At 46.9% G+C, this 21,097-nt stretch overlaps 1 protein-coding gene across 1 annotated transcript in view; it reads right to left on the minus strand.

Annotated features, from left to right (window-relative positions):
• DDRGK1 (DDRGK domain containing 1) overlaps positions 1 to 20,800 on the minus strand; it is a 43,595-nt gene extending 22,795 nt beyond the window's left edge. The window contains exons 1-4 of the mRNA XM_066572914.1: positions 20,669 to 20,800; positions 14,496 to 14,645; positions 9,765 to 9,889; positions 8,423 to 8,524 (exon numbers count right to left, since the gene is read on the minus strand). Coding sequence (XP_066429011.1) covers positions 8,423 to 8,524; positions 9,765 to 9,889; positions 14,496 to 14,645; positions 20,669 to 20,756 — 465 coding nt within the window. The 5' untranslated portion in view covers positions 20,757 to 20,800. The remainder of the gene's footprint in view (positions 1 to 8,422; positions 8,525 to 9,764; positions 9,890 to 14,495; positions 14,646 to 20,668) is intronic.
• Positions 20,801 to 21,097: the final 297 nt, after the last annotated feature.

Raw genomic sequence — 21,097 nt, forward strand, 5'->3', positions numbered from 1 at the left:
ACTATAATACATGCACTCTTTGGTATATCGGTAATTTTTGTGGTTTTTTTCTTTGCTATTTAACCCCTTAAGAATGTGGCGCTTTCATTCTGTAAAAAAAAAAAATCAGCACTCTTATTTCTCCGTTAACGTAACTGACTTAGGACTTGTTTTTTAAATACAACTTGTCCCGCAAAAGCAATATATCTTATGTAATTATTTTCTGCAGCCATAATGATTTTATTTTTCTGTCGACATGCTTCTGTGAGGGCTCGTTTTTTTGGCGAGATGTCTTGTAGTTTCTATTGGTACCATTTTGGAATTCATATAACTTTTTGATTACTTATTACGTTTTTTTTGGGGGGGGGAATGAAGGGACCTTTTTTTTAAAAAAAAAATTATAAATAGAGAAACGTTTTTTTTTTTTACTTTTATAACCTTTTTTTTTAATAAACTAATAAAACTTTTTAAAACTGATTTTTTGCATTTTTTTTCTTAGTCCCCACAGGGGACATGAACTTGCAATGTTTTGATCGCTCCTGCAGTTTGATGTTATACGATAGTATTACATCATACTGCAATCTCATAGGCAGACTATCAAACCAAGCCACATATATGACTTGCTAGGCAATCTGCAATGGCAGCTCTGGGAGCTTCCAGAAGGCCCCTGACTGCCATGGCAGCCAAAGAGCACCCTGCTATCTCATCGCGGCGGCCCATTCAGGACCCCTGTATTACAATCGGAGCATTTAAATGCTACTGCCAGGATTTAAAGGGTTAATAGCTGTAATCCGCTGCAGTGCTGATCACAGCTGTTGTGGGCGAGTGTCAGCTGCAAGAAATAGCCGGCACCCACATTGTATGGAGCGGGATCACCCCCACCTGACCCCCTCCATACATACCCGAACCTCCATGATGCACTTACATCATGGAGCATTAAGGGGTAATGAAGATACTTTATTTTAAAAGTCATTGCCATGACAAAGAGGTAGAATGTTTCTTGCCATTTTGACATCTAGGTAGGGATGATGAAAGGAACTATATTTAACCCGATGTAGTCCTGGGCTTTACGCTGTGGGCTTAAAGCTCCTGTAATCTAGTAGCAGCAGGTTGGTTGATTGAGGATCCGGAGGAGAAGAAAGCAGTGCTTTATAACAGTTTGTGCTCCTTCTTTTCTAGTCTACACAGTGTTCAATGAGCCCCATGCATGAACAGGGGGAAGCAGTAGTGCCACATCCTCTATTGGACCCGGCGATCACACGATCGATGGCACCCCCTAACATGGCAAAGCAGCTAGGTCTTAGATCTGCTGGTGACTACTGTCATAATAGGGGATTTTCCTTGTAACTGCAGCTTCTATGGTTCCCTCAGTTACAGTGGAAAACTGTGAAACAAGAAAAAAAAAATTGACATTGTGAATGCCCCCTTCCATCAGAACCTACGCTGCCTGACGAATAGCTAAATAAAATCACAGAGGTAAGAGAAAAAACGCACAAAGACATGACTCACAGAAAAAGTCGCACACTGTAGTGATATAGGGCAATCCACTGCTTTGCCAGTAGGGGTTGTATTCCTGTATGGTGTGTTACACTTATCTATGGCTGACATCCTTGGCATCAGTTCATATTTGCGGAAAATGTTGTCCCCTAATCTTGGGTTGAGCTGAGTGGCTGCACATTAGTTTGCACTGAACACTTAGCTCCCTCATATTGCAATTTTGCTTTCTGCATGCTACTAGGGTATATGGGAATTGGGCCTGCCCTGCTATTAGGTGATGCGTATTTGGCTTCTTTTTCTGTGAGTCATGTCTTTGTGCATTTTTTCTCTTACCTCTGTGATTTTATTAAGCGGTTAGTGAGATAGCGTAGATTCTACATAGCATGGTGGCCTTGCCGTGGACCCTTAGCTTACGTGTTTTGGCCAAAATGCAAACTTATCAGTGTATTTTTGCATGCATGCAGTGTGCTATAGATGATGAGGGAGCCCAGGATGTCCTGCCGGTGTGGCACACTGTGGTGATACATGGCTGCACTGAACATTTAGCTGCCCCATATTGCAATCTGTCTCTGTTCATGCTATTGGGGAATGTGGCGATTGGGCTTGCCCTGCAGTATCAGGTGATGCATGTTTGGCTTCTTTTTCTGAGTTATGTCTTTGCGCATTTTTCTCTCACCTCTGTGAATTTAATATGTTTAAAAAGGAACAAATTGTCCCCCACCTGGAATTGTAAGCAAAATACGGGAGTGTGGACGCATACATAGTGCTTTTCCTGCTTTATTGAAGAGCCTCCATGAACCCTGATTTTTAAACACATTCTTCAATAAAGCAGGAAACACACTCTGTTTGTGTCCACATTCCCGTATTTTGCTTACAATCCCGAGTGTAACCATCAAGACTGAGTGGTACAAGGACGTAAGTATATTCCTGCTTATTGAAAGAACAGGCGAGCATGGACTGAAGAAGCAAGGTGAGACTCCATTGTTTTTCAAAGTTGTTCCCCACCTGGGCTGTTCAGATCAGACTGTTGGAAGGCGACCGGGCTCCGGATCACCGACAGACCACCAGTAGAGAGAATCATCTGATCGTCCGACAAGCACCAGCAGCTCCGACTATTTTGTTACCCGGCATCCAGAGACAGGTCTTGCCATCGTTACACCACTGTGTCTGTCAGAAACCATTTCCAGGTGCTTGGCTGAAGGACACTTGGTCTCACGGTGCCCATTACATGTACGGCCTTTGACACCCACCTACTGTCGCCTCCGTTTACAGTGTTGTTGTGAGCGACGAATATGGACTGCTACGGACTGGCAGTTGCCTTCAGTGACAATTCCAGGTTTAGTTTGGGCACGGACGACGGCCATGTTTATATCGGGAGTCCTAGGTGTGATCACCTCAATCCTGCCTTTGCTGTGGAGTGGCACACTGCCCCCCTGCTGGTGTGATAGTCTGGGGGCCATCGCATCCGACAGTCGATCACCCCTAGTAGTTGTACGAGGGACAATGACAGCCCAGTGACATGTTAAGGACATCCTGCAGCCACATGTGTTCCTCTCATGGCGGCTTCCAAGAGGTATTTCCTAGCAGGATAATGCTCGCTGCACACACAAGGGATGTCTTCACAACGCTGCCACACTTCTGTGGCTGCCTGGTGTCCAGATTTATCGCCAAAAGAACATGCATGTACCATCTGGGATGCCAAACTCCACAGCCTACGAGTTTGTACGATCTATAAGCTCAGTTATAGCAAATGTGGAGTGATTTGCAGCAGGATACTATACAGAACTTGTATGCCTCCATGCTTACCTGTAAGACATCGTGAATCCAAGCTAGAGGCAGCCCAACAGGGTAGTAGAGCCTTCATGCCCACCCATATTACATCTTGTATCCATGCTAGAGGTGGTACAACAGGGTACTAGAGCCTCCATGCCCACCCATATCACATATTGTATCCATGCTAGAGGTGGCCCAACAGGGTACTAGAGCCTCCATGGCCACCCGTATCCCATCTTGTATCCAAGCTTGAAGCGGTATAACAGGGTACTAGAGCCTCCATCTCCACCTGTATCACATCTTGTATCCAAGCTAGAGACAGTACCACAGGGTACTAGAGCCTGCATGCCTGCCTGTATCACATCTGGTTTCCAAGATAGAGGTGGCACAACGGGGTACTGGAGCCTCCATGGCCACCCATATAACATCTTGTGTCCAAGATAGAGGCGGCCCAACAGGGTACTAGAGCTGGTACTGGTGCATCTTGTCTCCACCGGAACTATGGGTGGAGACATGGGTTTGGACTAGTGCACTGACAGGAAATGGCAAGTCCACACTTCCAGTTACGGATTGGCTGCCGCGCTGGAGTACAGATGGAGCCCCTGGTGTAGGACCACCATCAGTGCTGTGTATCGCCTTCCCTACAAGGTGCCGGCACTACCACAGCTTCGGAAGCTGGTTTCCAAGCTAGAGACAGTATCACAGGGTACTAGAGCATCCATCCCCACCTGTATCACATCCTGTATCCAAGATAGAGGCGGCCCAACAGGGTACTAGAGCCGGTACTGGTGCATCATGTATATACAGGCTGCAGGAGAGGGAACAAGCCAATGATGTATCTGCGGGTATATACAGGCTGCAGGATACCAAATGAGCTAGCCATCACATCAAACAAGAATCGGTTCATCCAAGAGAAGCATTAGAGGCCATCTTATTATCACAGGCTGAATTGCATTGAAAGGCAACAACTACCGTATGTAGAGATAACAAAGGATCCAACATTCACAACAGCGGATGGACACAGCTCACCTCCTCCCCTCACACTGACCTCTGCACAGGTCACAGAGCATGCTCACAACACTCTCCCTCAATGAATAGAAGTCAATGAAAATCTCCTCCCTATTGTGTCTATGGAGCATGAGGCTGCTGTAATACAAATCTCTAAATGTTTAGTACTGCTCAGCCAAAACGGCCACCCTCAAGTACAAAAAGTAGAATTTAAAAAAAATCTTCAATCAGGAATTAAAAACAGATTAGAAAAGTGGAAAATGTGTCTGGTTCAATTAGTAAAAAAATTATACATATTGCCTTTAAATCATTAGGACACATAATACGAGGACATAAAGCTACATTACAGAAATATAAGGAAGATCAAGTCCTCCATCTCTATTTTAGGCCAGTTTCACACAAGCGTGCTACAGGCGCCTCTCTGAGCTCCGCAAACCCTGGGGTGGACCATTGACTTAAAGAACCCAAAATAACTGAATCATGGGACCTTATGGTGAGATTGGTGCAGGTGATCAGAACAGGACTTGGGACTGGATATGGACGTGGAAATGTGCCTCTATCACGCTCATCTGAAAAGGACTATAGTTTTATAGATTTTTCTTTCAGCCAGCAATTCAGAGGCAATCCGTCCAATTATGTTATGCAAAAGAGGAGGTCAGGGTTTGCCAGACCCCCTTGACCAGTGTTTTTCTGATTGTTTCAGGTTTTCTTTTAGTCTGCTAGCCTTGACTGTAAAATGCAGTCCAATGCGGTGGTGGAAAAATAAAAAAAATTTAAAAAAAGAAAATCTAAAATTCTTCGGGTGTAAAAAGTTTGTACACTGCAAATGCTTCACAGATAACAGTAACCCCAAACAGCCTGATAAAATGTTTTCTGGTATGGTTGCTTACAGATCTGGAAATTAGCGTGAAAGGATAAATATTACATTTACCCTGTAAGCTAAAAAATATATCATAAAGTGTAAAAACACATCTGCAAGATCTGTAGGTAAAGGTCAGACGCAGCCTTGTGTAGGAGGACAGACTGCGCTCCTTTTCCTGTCACATAAGGGTGTTGCTCGAGACCAGAAAAAATACCACAAAATACTCAGTTTGAAAAAGTACAACACCACAAATATAAAGAAAATCCAAATATCATCAATAGTACAAACACCCAAAACCGTGGAATCTCACGTATGAGTTGGGTTCTGTTAGACCAGTGGTTCACAACCTTTTCACTTGGGCCACCCCTGGGGAAACAATTTAATGGCGCGGCGCCCCTACCAAAAGTGGGTGTGGTTAGGGTGGCCAAGAGGCGTGGTTAGGGTGTGGCTTATTAGGACATATTATATATTTCGAATTAAAAGTCAATTTTCCCGTGGGATTTCTTTCCCAGGGGCACCTCTACCCAAAATGTGTACATGATATACAAAATCTAGTCATTTACAACCTTTTAATGATCATTTTTAGCTATTCCCTCCCTCCACCATTTTTACATGCGGCCATTCCCTCCCTCCTCCGAAATTTCACACGCAGTCATTCCCTCCCCCACGCATATCAGCCTTTCACTCCCCACCTCCACACCGTTCGGAACCGGATTTGTTGTTTGGATTTACGCATTCACGGCGATTGGTTGTTTAGGTTGGCTCAAGTAAAGGTGGGGAGTAAAAGGCTAATATGCCTCCCCCACCATTCTACATGCGGCCATTACCCCCACCTCCCTCCACCATTCTACATGCAGCCATTACCCCCACCTCCCTCCACCATTTTACATGCGGCCATTACCCCCACCTCCCTCCACCATTCTACATGCGGCCATTACCCCCACCTCCCCCACCATTCTACATGCGGCCATTACCCCCACCTCCCTCCACCATTTTACATGCGGCCAATACCCCCACCTCCCTCCACCATTTTACATGCGGCCAATACCCCCACCTCCCTCCACCATTTTACATGCGGCCATTACCCCCACCTCCCTCCACCATTTTACATGCGGCCATTACCCCCACCTCCCTCCACCATTTTACATGCGGCCATTACCCCCACCTCCCTCCACCATTTTACATGCGGCCATTACCCCCACCTCCCTCCACCATTTTACATGCGGCCAATACCCCCACCTCCCTCCACCATTTTACATGCGGCCATTACCCCCACCTCCCTCCACCATTTTACATGCGGCCATTACCCCCACCTCCTTCCACCATTTTACATGCGGCCATTACCCCCACCTCCCTCCACCATTTTACATGCTGCCATTACCCCCACCTCCCTCCACCATTCTACATGCGGCCAATACCCCCACCTCCCTCCACCATTTTACATGCAGCCAATACCCCCACCTCCCTCCACCATTTTACATGCGGCCAATACCCCCACCTCCCTCCACCATTTTACATGAGGCCATTACCCCCACCTCCCTCCACCATTTTACATGCGGCCATTACCCCCACCTCCCTCCACCATTTTACATGCGGCGATTACCCCCACCTCCCTCCACCATTTTACATGCGGCCATTACCCCCACCTCCCTTCACCATTTTACATGCGCCCATTACCCCCACCTCCCTCCACCATTTTACATGCGGCCATTACCCCCACCTCCCTCCACCATTTTACATGCGGCCATTACCCCCACCTCCCTCCACCATTTTACATGCGGCCATTACCCCCACCTCCCTCCACCATTTTACATGCGGCCATTACCCCCACCTCCCTCCACCATTTTACATGCGGCCATTACCCCCACCTCCCTCCACCATTTTACATGCGGCCAATACCCCCACCTCCCTCCACCATTTTACATGCGGCGATTACCCCCACCTCCCTCCACCATTTTACATGCGGCCATTACCCCCACCTCCCTCCACCATTTTACATGCGGCCATTACCCCCACCTCCCTCCACCATTTTACATGTGGCCGTTACCCCCACCTCCCTCCACCATTTTTATAAAAAGGGGGCATGGCTTATCAGGAGGGGCAACCAGACAGCATATTGTAGCGAAGTAAGAAGCACCTCTACAGGCAGTGAAGTGTAATTGGAAACCAGTCTGGCATCCTAATTAGCGGCGCCCGAGGAGCAGCGCCTACAGAGGTGGCTTTAGTTTCATTACTGATCTACATAGAACCTGAGTACCAGGAGGCATTGTGATTAACCCTTGTGGATAACATTGTCTGACCGGAGGCGAATCCTTTTTCTTATTGCTCTGCTGTAGACAGGGCTGAGGGGGCGCTCCTGCTGCCATCACCTGTCTTACAGCCAGACACCGGACAGTGAGGAGGAGGGACGTGTCGGATCTCCTGGGACCCACAGAAGACTTAAGGCCCATTTACACGCAAAGAATCTTTGAAACGATTGGAAGATTGACAGTTTTAGCGATCGTTTTGCATAAAGTGTTAATGGACACTAATATCTATAAATACTTTAGCAGCTTCATTTGTATGTAAAAGGGCCTTCTGGAGTTGTTTGCAGAGACCCGCATGTGGTCTGAGCTCTGCATACAGCTCTATTGTTCTCGCATGGGCTGACGGCAGAATACAATGTAATCTCCGACTCCTGTGCAGAACACAGCGAGCAGTCCCTGTTAGCTCTCTCCGGCTGAACAATGGATTTTAAGCTCACCCTAAAATCATTGTTCAGCTGAAGAGTGAATGATCGCAGCGTTTACACGTAACAATTACTGCTCATATGCCATTGTTTGAACGAATTTTGAGCGATAATCACTGCGTGTAAATGGGCCTTTATTTATAGTCAAATGTAATTATTTAGTCAATTGTAAAAGGAGATTAAAGTGATGTTATGGGACAAGAAAGCATGCGGGTTATATTATCCGCAGTTGTTCTTCTCTGCATCTCTACCATCCAACGGTTCTGGGCCGTTTTTGACCTTCCAAGATGGGCGAAGGCAATAGTGGATTGTGCACTATTCTCCGATTGGCCAGTGCTGATCAGCCCTGGCCAATCAGAGAGCAGGTTTAGTGCATCAATAGTCTTAACACTACCAATGCACTGATCTACCCTCTTCCCTCTGTGGTCCTAGGGCAGAATTCTGGCCCCAATCCGATGAGGATGGCAGCAAGGAAGATCTGGGCTGGTTCCTTTATCTGGGCTCTGATCTGTTGGCCGGATTTACATACAATCATGATAACTATACACAGATCTGTAAGCAGACAACCCACGGACCTCTTTCTCTTCTTCCAGCCGGGTCCGCTCTTCATCCTTCCGCCTCTCCTCCTCCCGTTTCACGTCCTGCTTCCGCCGTTCTTCTCTTTCTGCTTCTTCTGCCTATTAAAAAAAAAAAACTGTAGAAGAAAATCCAATAATTAAACTTTCTATCACACACAGGAGAGATTCTGTACGGAGTGCCTGCACTCACTTGTGCTGGCTGCATCGGCTATCATTTTACATCTCCGGTTACATCTAAAGCTGCATAATCCTGCTGTATTTCCTAGTTAGTTCTTACGCTGCAGGATCTCCAATCTCATTGGCTTAGTACCAGTACAGGCCAATAAGAGGTTAAGTAAGCTTATGTCAGGATAGTGCTTACTATTCTCCTCTTGCAGCCTACAAAGTTCTAAATGCAGCTTTGGATGTAACTAGAATTATTAAAATACTAATCTCTGGAATGACTTTTATACATCAACCAACCTTAAAGTGGTTTTACGGGCAAAAACTATGGATGACCTACCCTCAGGATAGGTCATCAGCAGTTAAATGTGGGGACTCGCCCCAACGACCCCCTATAGCCCGGCCTGGCGTCATAGAAGACAGGACCGGAAATGGCTTAGCTGGCTTCAGTCCCACCGAAATCAATGGGTGCTGAAATGGCTGTTACATTGAGCATGGGGTTGGACCAGATGACCCTGGAGGTCCCTTCCACCCCTATCATTCTATGCCCACCCCGATACCGGGCATGGCTGCAGAAGTGTAACAGCCACTTCAGCTCACGTTGATTTCAATGGGAGTGGAGCCAGCTAAGCCACTCTTGGTCCCGTCTCCTATGGCACATGTCCGGCCTGCTGCACTGACAGCCGGACCGGGCCATCAGGTGATCCCCAGGGATCCCTGGTCAAAACTGATGACCTATCCTTAAGATAGGTCATCAACAATGTTTGCCTGTAAAAAAATCCTATAAAAATATCAAATGACATCAGTCCACATAATTTCCTTTTAAATAGCTCTGCTTGCTGTCAATGAATAGAAAATGGACTTGTGTACAGTTTAGACAGCGCTTTAAAACTAAAAACAGCAGCACTACATTTGTTCCCCACCCTAGTCTCCTAGTTGACAAATTGAACTTGAACTGATACATTGTAACAAACCCTCAGAAAAGTAGATTGCTGTTACTGTTGTGTTCAGCTCACAATAAAAGACTGACGCAATGCAATAGACATTACTGTGTAATCAGGACAGTAACGGTTGTTAGCCTCTGGATGAAAAGAAAAATCATTCCATTCACTGACAGTCAGCAGAGATTTAGAAAATGTCTGAAATGGTCTCAGCCTTTTCATTATCCAGTTCTTACCTCTCGCTGTGCTTTTCTCGCCTGCTTTTCGTCCAATTTCTTTTGTTTTTTGGCTCCAATCTTCCCCGTGGCCTGAACAGCTGGACTCTCCTCCTCATCCTCGCCGTGGTCTTCCTCCACCACCGCTGAAACATTGCAATTAAATGATCACCGTTAGGAAGGCCATACCACCGGCAGCAGGGACACCGTACAAGCAAAGGAGGCAATATAAAGTACTGATGTACAGTGTACCCCTCTCATATACTGGAGCGGGCACTCTGACCAGTCTGTGGCCATGCACCCCCTACACAAGCTGGGATGCCCTGTCTGACCAGTCACCTTTCTATTATAGCCAGCAGTGACTATCAGTAGTTTGTCCCACGGCCGCTCTTCGGTGGAACTAGACGGGCAGTCTTCACTCCCCTAGGCACATCAATGAGTCGCCGGTTGACCAGTTGTCCTGTCTTGGAGCATTTTGCTAGGGAGATTCTCTGCCCAGGTCGTCTAGACATCATAATTTGGCCCTTGTCACAGTCGTTCAGATCCTTACCTTATTCTGGCTTCCAGCACCTCGGTAAAACTGTGAAATTCCTTTAAAAGGTACGTCTGATTATAAACAACTTTCCATAAGTCAATAATTCAAACTAAGATAGGAAACTTCAGTTTCACTGAGAGATCAGGTTACAGCTTCCAATAGAAGTCTATGGCGAGAAGGTACAAGAAGACTAGCGGCTGCGATGTCTCCCATACACAGCATACAGAGGAGATCCCGTTCCCGATCTCTGTTAGTATTTGAGCTATGGAGTTTCAATGTTTGGCTCTGTCACATGAGCCAAACAACGAAAACAACACAAACAGCACCCAGCGGACGGCATGGAGCATAAAAGAGTCTGTTGGGTTTCAGTCACGCTGCCCGTGATTTTAACAAACAAAATATCCCAGCATGCTTCGCTATCCTGTCCAGTATGTGGGACAAAATCTGAGGAACTACCGATGTAGATGTGAACAAAGCCTTTCACTCAGAAGCAGCAGCATGTAGGACATTATAAAGAAGTACTGAGCAGTGTAGATGTGATTTCAGCACTATGGTGGGAAACTAAATGCTTACTAGAGTCAGCAGCATTTCTGTGTGCTCCCTCCTCCCCATAGACTTCTATGGGCAGCATGTAACCTGATCCCTCAGTGAAACTAAATACTAGTCTCTTCTCTGCTGTATGGATTTTACCAGTGAATTGAGAGTGAATGAATAGTTGAGGAGCCAAGGGGTAGGAGCAAAAAAAAGTTTGATAGGTGCATAAAGAGGCATTTTCCGTAATTAGATATATTATAAAGTTTTGTATCTGTGTTTGTACACGAAAAGTTGTTTATACTCGGGAGTACAGTTTAATCCAGTATCAATGGGATCTTTAAAGGATAGTACGGAAATCTAAAGCTATCCCCTATCCACAGGATAGAAGGAAACGTTAAGAACGGTGGACCTCCACAGATTCCAAGAATGGAGGTCCTGTCATTCCCCGCATGAATGCAGCAGATGACACAGATGTGCGCCGCCAATCTGTTCATTAAAATGGAAAACCCCCACTTCGCTCAGACTGGGATTCACATTCTCGGGATGGATGGGGGTCCCAGCAGTCGGACCCCCACCAATCATAAAGTTATCCTTTATCCTGAAAATATGGGATAACTTGACATTTTGGTAATACCCCTTTAAGAGGTGACTGATTATCAGAGTCTGAAACCAGTCAAAGCACGTTATATTAAAGAAATCTATAAAAAGAAGAGTTATATGCAGGAAAGCGCGCGGTAAGTGGGTCACACTCGTCACGTACATTATCTACCTGGCCACTTTACTATTTTAACTGAACCCCCCCGAAAGAACCAAACGTGAAAAAAGTGATAAAGATCTATTTTATCAGCAAAATATTCAAAAAGTGTCACCCAGCGAGGGCTGAAGTGTGACTGTTCGGCTTCTGCAGCGCAGGAGATAAGCTCCACGAGCCAGTAGGCTTCCCACGTGTGGTGGAGCCGAGAACTTGCTGAAGCCGCCCACACCCTGTCTGTCCTCACAAATGTTTTGATGCTCAGAGATGACAAGAGAGCAGATTCTGTGCACAAATAGATGGCCACGAGGCAGGAAGACAGCGAGCGGGGCTGCAGATCACTAGGACTTTCTTCCATGATTTAAGGTGGTCCCCTTCAAGTAGCAGGCCACTGACCATCAGTGAGAGGAGCAGCTCCAACCTCACAGCTGGACAAACTCACCCAAAAATGAGGGAAAAATAAATTGAAGTAGTTTAAAAAAAAGCTGTCTCTCTCTTAAAGGGCCCCTGCAACTTTTTTATACATATTTTTTTTATTCCAACCCTCCCTGCTTGAAACAGTTTATTAAATAACTCACCACAGCGCTGCAGCGCATCGTGTCATGTGACCAGCAACATACTGGTTGGAAGGCAACTGGCCACAGCAGAAGCCCTCCCCCACTGCGGTGTTTAGTAGGCACACTTAGCCCAGCCCCATGCGTTAAGTTCCACCCCCTTATCCAAAGGTAAATTACCGAAATCAAGGAGGAAATTAAAGGGGGTTTCTGGGAGTTTACTACTCATGAGCTGTCCTCAGTATCAGCTGTTCGCTTCACGCTGTCAGAACTGGAAGCAGATAGCTCTGTCAACACTGCAGTGGCCCAGGTTGGTACTGCAGGTACAGCTTCCACTGAATTCAAGGGGCTGTCTAGATAGAAAAGAGGAGACCAAGGACCGAATCTTGAGGAACCCAAGCAGCTTGGGAAGAGAGAAAGTAGTAAAGCCGGTAAATGAGACACTGAACGTGCGGTTAAAGAGTTCGGAGGACAATCAGGGGAGTGCAAAAGCCTTAAGGTCATTCAAGTGGAACATACGGAGGAGAAGTTGGTGATCTACGGGGTCAAACGCTACAGCGGGATCCCAGAGGATCAGTAGAGAGTAGCTGCCATTCGATTTAGCCGTCAGGAAAGGTGGTTCTGTAGAATACAGAGTACAAAAACCAGATTTTAAAGGGTCAAGAAGAGAATCTGCAGAGGTAGCGGATTAGAGGAGAGTAGACCAAGTGTTCGGAGATGAAGGGGAGATTGTAGACGGTCGGTAGTTGGCATCACAGGAGGAGTGAAGAGACTGTTCCTTTAGTAATGGAGATCTGACAGTATGAGAGGAAGGGAAGATACCAGAAGAGACAGGCTGAATGTTGTAGTGAGGTGATGATAGTCAGAGACCGGAGGAAGTGAGAGAGAAGGGTTAATAATGCAGGTTGTAGGGCAAGAAGGAGCGAGGAGCCTGGAGACGACATCTTCTGCTGTCGGGTCAAATGCTGAGAAGGAACCAGAGGGGATCAAAGCTGATCGGGGACTGGGAAGTGATTTCCTGCCGCATGCTGTCAGTTTTCTCTTTGAAGTAAGTGGTCAAGACTTCAGCACTGAGATCTGCCATAGATCGCTTTGTTCTAAGGCTCCTTCACACAAGCGCATGTGTCTTGCATATCATACGCATCCTTTTTTACTTCTCATAGCCCATTGATTTCTATCAGGCCTCGCACGCCTACGTTTTTTCACATGGCATGTTCTACTTTGGTGCCTAATATAGGCTATGTGGATTTATCATCCACAGGACAAATGAATGTACATGTATACTTGCTGTGTACTGCGTATTTTCTGTGTGTGATACGTGGGACACATGCTCCCCTGTGAGTGAGTGATTGGGGCAGGGGACGGAGTGAAGAGTGTCATATAGTATATATTTCCCACCCGCACGCTTTAGTCGCAACTAGAAGGAAGAATTGGCTCATCGTTACCAACGATACTTGATTGAAAAGCCAAAAATAGCCGCATCGCCCACAAACCCGAGAGCAGAACTCTGGTGACTAATTGTTCTTATAGTCAGCAGCCCGGCACTCACTAGTCATCCTCCTCATACCATCTACCCCAAATACCGAGTCCTAAAAACACGCCAGACCCTCCCTGAAGCGCGGAAACAAGAAGTACAACTCTCACAAGTACACAGAGACTTCTTATAATGTCTGTCTTCTGCAGCCGGAGACCCTGATTCTGCTGCCCCCGATGCTCACAGTACTTATGGGGCTTTTACAGGGAATGACCTGTAGGGGGCAGATGCCCGGCAGGTCATCCCAGTGATCGTACCTTTGCGTTTACATAAGAATGACCCACGCTAGTGAATGGAGGAGGAGTGGTGGGGGATCGTCCGACCCGCACTAGAGTTTTGTGGTGCGCACCTTGCCCATACAGCACCCCCTATAGCCACACGTTATAGGACACATCCATTACAGCCAATGAGGTACTGCTGGTGTCCGCCATGTGTACGATCCATCCCGGATGTCATTCCTGATCGCTCTGCTCACAAAGTGGTTAACGGTGATGGACCGAAACCTAACAAACCCGTCAGCGGTGGGAGCAGAGCTGGGTCACGCGGAGATGTACTGAGCAGAAGGCGACAAAGTTGTGCTTGAAAAGTTTTGAAGTGGGCGTGGCTATCAGGAGTTTTAAAAAGCGGTCAATTTATTAGCAGCGCGCATATTTTTCTGCACAGAATCCATACATTTTCCAGCAATCAGGTGGTAAAAGAAATGTTTAGTGAGTAGCACCGTTATGCCACCTGCCTTATTTTGATAAAATTGGCGCAATTTTCACTATCCCATAAAAAGATGCACATTGTGACAATGTTGGTAAATCTCCCCCGCAGTTTTCGCTACAGTATATGTGGGCGCTACCTTCTCGCTCCTCCTCCATGCGCTGGGCTCTCCTCTGGGCCTGCATGTTACGGTTCATCCTTCTCCTCGGCATCCCATCCGCACGCTGCTCTGGCTGAGGTCGCGGTCTCGCTGCTGCGGTCGCCACATTTTGCTGGTGCTCTTGGTCGGCTGAAAGCAATAAATAAGCAAAATGATAATTAAATATGAATGAGATATCCACTGGACCTGAAATACGTTTATAAACTACGCCACGGAATCGGAAACACGACTCACACAGGGAAGAACGGACCTTGCTGCATGTAGCAACCAATCAGAGCTCAGCTTTCACTTTCCCAACTGCTCTGGGAAAATGAAAGCTGAGCTGTGATTGGTTGGTATGGGCAACAGGACGAGTTAGACTCCGGTGAGATGAGAAATTGGGCACTAGGTTGGGTAAACTAATCCTCTTAAACCACATTGACAAATTTGGCAAAAAAAGCCAAAATTAACAAAAAAATGTGTATTTTGTGTTTTAGAATAAAAATTCTGTACTTTTGGACTTTTGACCACGCCCCTTTTTCTGAACAGTTTTCAAAACTATCATAGTGTGCGATTTTTGCTGTAAATTGGCGTACCTCTAGGTATGTACACTAATTAGTGATCTCGTGACCGTCCACGGGTTACTTGTTTGCATTTATTTGACATTGTAGTTAAAGGAATATCGTCCGTGTATGAATATAGCAAAAAATCTTCATTTTAATAAAGATCTATTTTTTAATCATGTAAAACAGACATAAACCCCACAAACCATATTGTTCTGCACCAGTTATACAACATGCAGTATTTAGGGTCCTTGTATCGGGGGGCGGACGTCACACGGACTGAAGATAGCGGGAGGATTTATTCCGGTGTGCACATAAGAACGCTTTATATGATTTTAGATGGTTTTATATAAGCTCAGTTCGTCGTTCCTATTTTTTAAACATTTTTTGGAAGGTGAGGTCTGCAAACAAACAAAAATGCAACACTTTTTTCTCCTTGCGTTGTCCACCACGCGGTCCACCGCACGGATATCTACACCCTGTGGGCCGTACAACCAGGAATACACCAAATATACAACTGAGGAGAAACTGGAATGAAGACGGAATGAAACATTTTTGTTGGTTTCCCAGTTGAGTTCAACGAATTAAAAAAACGTAAATATTTCCGTTTAATTCCATCCTTCAAGCAATGCGAATAATGATAATTTTTTTTATTTAAACCATTGAAAACAACGGGGAAACCAACAGAATGCTTTCATTCCCGTTTCTGCGCTCCTCATATTTAACACAGAAACAGATACATAATAATAAAACACAACTCTGAGCTTTTTAGGTTTTTTCTTACGCAGAGTAAGACTAACGTCACACTGCCAAATGTGATAGCAAGCCATCAGAGATGAGCGAGCGTACTCGCCATGGCAATGTGAGTACCTGCCCGCTCCTCTCTAAAGAGTCGGGTGACAGCGGGGGGCGGCAGGGGAGAGCAGGGAGGAACGGGGGGAGATCTCTCTCTCCCCCCTGCTCACTCCCGCAACTCACCGCTCTCCCCCGCCGGCCCCCGAATCTTTAGAGACGAGCGGGCAGGTACTGGCATAAGGCAATACTCACTCGAGTCATGTGTCTTAGCGGGTACGCTCGCTCATCTCTACAAGCCATGAAACTTGGCATGAGATTGCGGTCACCAAAAAGAAAAAATTCCGGTGGAAGTCTACGGGAGTGTAAAACCCCACCAGACAGAGGTGTTAAGGCGCGTTTACTGTGTTTTTTGTTATACCTGTTGCCAGGGGACAGTGGAAAAAAAGTGACATCAATTGGGCTTTTTTGAATTTTTTGTTTTTGCATGCGTGAACACATATGGAACATGGACAGAAGTAGTAACATGGCCCACCCACGGCATGTTTGCGGTCCGTGGTTTTTACTGACGGCCCATTAAAGTGAATCGGGGTGATCAGAGGTTTTCATAGATAGAACAATGTTGCATGTAAAAAAATGGCGGCATGTTGTATTTTGGTTGGTGTCATGGAGTCCGGCGTGAGAGTCTGTGGTAGTATAAGGAATGCCGTGAGAACAGACGGCACTTCAGTAGGCACGGGGTTATTTTACACGCACATTGCTAAGAGACTGTAGGAAAAAAAAGCGACATTAATTGCGCATTTCTGCCTTTTTCCCTTTTTTTTTTTTTTGTTCGTATGAAAAACGCAGTGAATACAAACCAAACGCAGACATAAAGCACTGACACAGACACTGCGGGCGTGTGTCACCGACCCGTGTGAATGGGGTCTTACTGCGCAATAACAGCTCGGAGGGGATATGCCGGCAGCTCGCCAACCTCACATTTCCATTTTTCTGTACGGCGTCTGCAAAAATCACAAACAGCCAACATTTTTTACGGATGCATCAAAAAATCATAATAAATTATAAAGATGCTAAGTAAAGTGAGGCTCGTACGAGCGGATCGGTGCGGCGCATTGGCGGGCGGGTTTTGGGCTTTGCCAATCCCCCATAGGTGGCCATGTTGCCGCTCCCACGACTTGTCCAATAAATCGCAGCATGTTGTATCTCGGCGCCTATTATGTGTAAATACACGCCAAGATAGTACATGGCTGTGGATGCAGTGTCATCGCGTATAACTGCGGGCCGCGCCCGTATGTCTCACAGCCCGCAAGATGCCAGAATACGCCGATGTGACCCCGGCCTAACAGGTAACATCTGTAGATTATACCGAACAAGGGGATATACTGGTGTGTATAAAATGATAATCATCTTTATAGAGCGCCAACATATTCCGCAGCGCTTACAATACAGGGGAAATAACACAAGACCACGGGTACATGAAGTGATCAGTTGGTGGAGACAGTAGGGGTGCGGGTCCTGTTCCAACAAGCTTACATACTACAAATAATGGGGTGCGGGTCCTGCTCCAACGAGCTTACATACTACAAGTAATGGGGTGATACAGAAGGTAAAGGGGCTGGAGATGTGCATAGTATGGGGAGGTGGAGAGTGAGGGATGCTATACACATGGACAATGGTCAGACTTAAGCCGTGTGACGGCAGAATCAGTATGACTGCAGGGAGCAGTTGATTACAGCTAGCAGGGGTTGCAGTCAGTAGGTCAGGGAGCATGTTATCAGGCGGAGTACAGAGGGGTTTGTTTAGGGAATGCGGTATGCCTCCCTGAAGAGGTGCGTTTTTAGAGCACGCCTGAAGTTCTGCGAGTCCTGGATTGCTCAGGTAGCCTTTGGTAGTGCGATCCAGAGGACCGGTGCTGCTCTGGAGAAGTCTTGGAGGCAGGAATGAGAAGTTCAAATTAAAGGGGCATGCAGTCTGGTTTCATTAGCAGAGCGGAGAGCCCGGGCTGGGTGATGGATTGAGATGAGGGAGGCGATATAGGGGAGCGCTGCGCTGTGCAGGGCTTTGTGGATGAAGGTAGCGAGTTTAAATTTGTATTCTGTATTTAACGGGCAGCCAGTGCAGTGACCGGCACAGGGTATATATATTATATATATATATATATATATATATATATATATACATACATATACACACACACATACATACAAACACACACCAGGTGATATACCGGCGGGTTGCCCGACGATTTTATGACTAGCAGTCCTGGAATATACAAGGTTGTCCGAAAGAAAATCCGTGTTGCCCATAGCAACCAATCACAGTGCAGCTTTCATTTTATCTCAGCAGTATAAGAAATGTAAACTGCGCTGTGATTGGTTGCTATTGGCAACAAACATTACAGGGGAAGTCTGTGAGATTTCGATTTTGAATTCTGCCAGTATTGGTCGCTGGGTGCTGAGGAACGCTCATGCTCAATTTCACTCAAATCGGACAGAACTGAGCATGTGTATACGACACAAACAAAGTAACAGATGTAGGTATGTGTGTGTATATATATGTATTCACTAGCAGCTGTAACATGACCGCTAGTCCCAATAACCGGTCCGCCACCTCCGCCCTCACAACACTCGAGCGCACGGCTCCTAATTTTCATGGACGCTGGAAAAACGTCCTGTATTTTTATGGACTGTCCAGAACATTCCGGCTCGGTGATGTGTTTTCACCTGTCCACCGATCGGTGGGGGTCCGAGCCGTGGGACCCCAACCAACCGTCAGACCTGAGGGGTGCGGCTCCTGCGCGGAGCGGCGGTCGTGCACTTCAACAGGCCTGCGCTCAGCTATCTTTGGCGCTCCAACAGAGACATATCAGCTGGTGGAGCGCACTGAGCTGCTGCTCGGGACCCCGCAGGTGGGACCCCCGCCCATCTACCTGAGGGCGCTCTCACATGGGTGATACACGGGGCGTCCGTGTGCAGCACAGCGCACATCCGTATGTTCTCCTCTCAGGACGCGCTGCGGGAGAATAATCACCCGGGTAAATAATGGATCTGTTTACATTTCTCACAACATGTAAAACCCGCCTGATGTTCCCGCCCGTTTGCATACGCCCTCAGGCCGCGAAAATCGTGCGACATTTGTGTGTTGCGAGACGCACAATTCTCGCACAAATATGAACCCAATTCTGTTGAATGGGATCTTATATTTGGGCGATATTTTTCACGCATCGCAACGTGGAGCCGGAAAAAAATTGCGTCATGTGCTATCATAGGGGGTTTCCCTCGGAACGCATTGCCCGTTGTATCAATGGGGCTGGCAAATGCGCGGCACGCAATGTGATGCAAGGTTCCCAATGAAAACAATGGAAAACACTTGCTGATGCTCCGGCGCGGCTGGAACATGGCTGCCCTGGAGAGATCGGTACAGCGTATCGGGCGCATAAGACCCGCCTTATGTAGGCAGATATGGGTGTTATACAACTTCTCACCCCGTAATGGGATTTGTAATATTCACAAAGCTCACACATACCGCGATGTGCTGCGACTCCCCCTCCCCCCCCCAAAAAAAACGTGCATGCGCAATACACAGTAATGGTTTCAATGGGTTTGCTCACGGGAGCTCATTCGCGCATGTTCTATTTTCATGCATATTGCACATATTAAACTAATTAAACTTAATTGCCTGTTGAAATTCGCAGGTCATGTGCGCACAAAATACGGTAAAATACGCACACGTGCAAACACACGTACGCCCGTGTGAAGCCGGCCTTGGGGGCGATGACAGCGGTATCAATATGTCAGCTGATTCGTGTTTTTAATCTTTCAGACAACAAGACCGATTTCTCATAAGTGATAGAACCGCGCAATTTTCCGGTGATGCGAGGGCGCGTGACATCGCTGTCATCTGAAGCCCGTGTACTTCAATGTCTTCCTTCACATGTGCGCGGCTTTCAGTCATGTGATGGGGCGTGATTATAACATAAATTGGAGTGTGTCTATCTCAACGCGATAGCTGGTGTTTTTTTTTTCTCATGGCGGAATTCAACGTGGACTTTTTGGAGCAAATTCCGCCTCTAAAAAACCACAACAAAACCTGCGCCGTTTTTTTCCCGCCGCGGTTCCGTATATGGATTTATCTGTTGATGGGCAGAATCTGCGTGGGAATCCAACGCTTTCCTACGTGTCTGCACACGAAGAAATGACGGCACTTCTGGACGCAGAAACGCACTGGCATTCCACCACCTGTTGTCGGGGATAAATCCACATACGGATCTGCGGGAAAACACAGACGGCGGCCGCGGTTTCTGTCGCAGGTTTTCAGAGGTGAAATACATACGGGATCAGCAGCGAATTCTACATTCACACGCGGCTTCTGCGGATGGTAAATCGGCGCCAACGGATCTGCGGCAGCGTTTACCCCTTCAATTGAAAGGATGAAATCTGCCGACATCCGCGGTGTGAATGTAAGTGAAGGGGTTAAATCCGCAGCATCGACCCCACTTCGCGGATTGCGGTGTAATTCTTCACAGCGGTAATTGCACTAGATGTGCGCGTCCCCCATGTTTTCGGGGGCTCGGGGTGAAGCACTTGTGTGTCGCCACATCCCAGGAGAAATAACTTTTTTTGGCATGAATCATGCGGTGACATAAGCCGAGCAGCGTGCTGGGACTTTGCTACAGTTGGATCAGTCAGCACATGGAGTTAGCTGCAGCTCATGTGCAGGAAGAGGCAGAGGGATCACTGGTTGGACCAGCATAATTTAAAGGGAAAGTCCACTTCTAACCGGTCTCTATCAAGGGGGCACTAGGACCCCGCTCACCTTGCTCCGCCTGCCCCCTAATCCGGGTAATAAAGAAGAGCAGCACAGCCAGCAGCGCAGCGGCGACCACGTACAGCACGACGTCCATTACTACACGTCACTGAGCCAGGCCCCGCCCACAGACAGCGCTACGTCACTAGCCGGCAGGCATATAGCTCTAGTCCACAACGCTCCTGCTTAATTCACAACGTGATTGGTTGTTTAGGTTTGGCTGATTCACAGTGATTGGTTGTTTAGGTTTGGCTGCTTCACGGTGATTGGTTGTTTAGGTTTGGCTGATTCACAGTGATTTGTTGTTTAGGTTTGGCTGCTTCACGGTGATTGGTTGTTTAGGTTTGGCTGATTCACAGTGATTGGTTGTTTGAGTTGAATCGAGCAAGAAATGTAGTGATTAGTTTACCGAACGCCACTCCACCACAACGTCTGATG

Source organism: Eleutherodactylus coqui, chromosome 7 (assembly GCF_035609145.1).
Source record: "Eleutherodactylus coqui strain aEleCoq1 chromosome 7, aEleCoq1.hap1, whole genome shotgun sequence".
Taxonomy (NCBI): domain Eukaryota; kingdom Metazoa; phylum Chordata; class Amphibia; order Anura; family Eleutherodactylidae; genus Eleutherodactylus; species Eleutherodactylus coqui.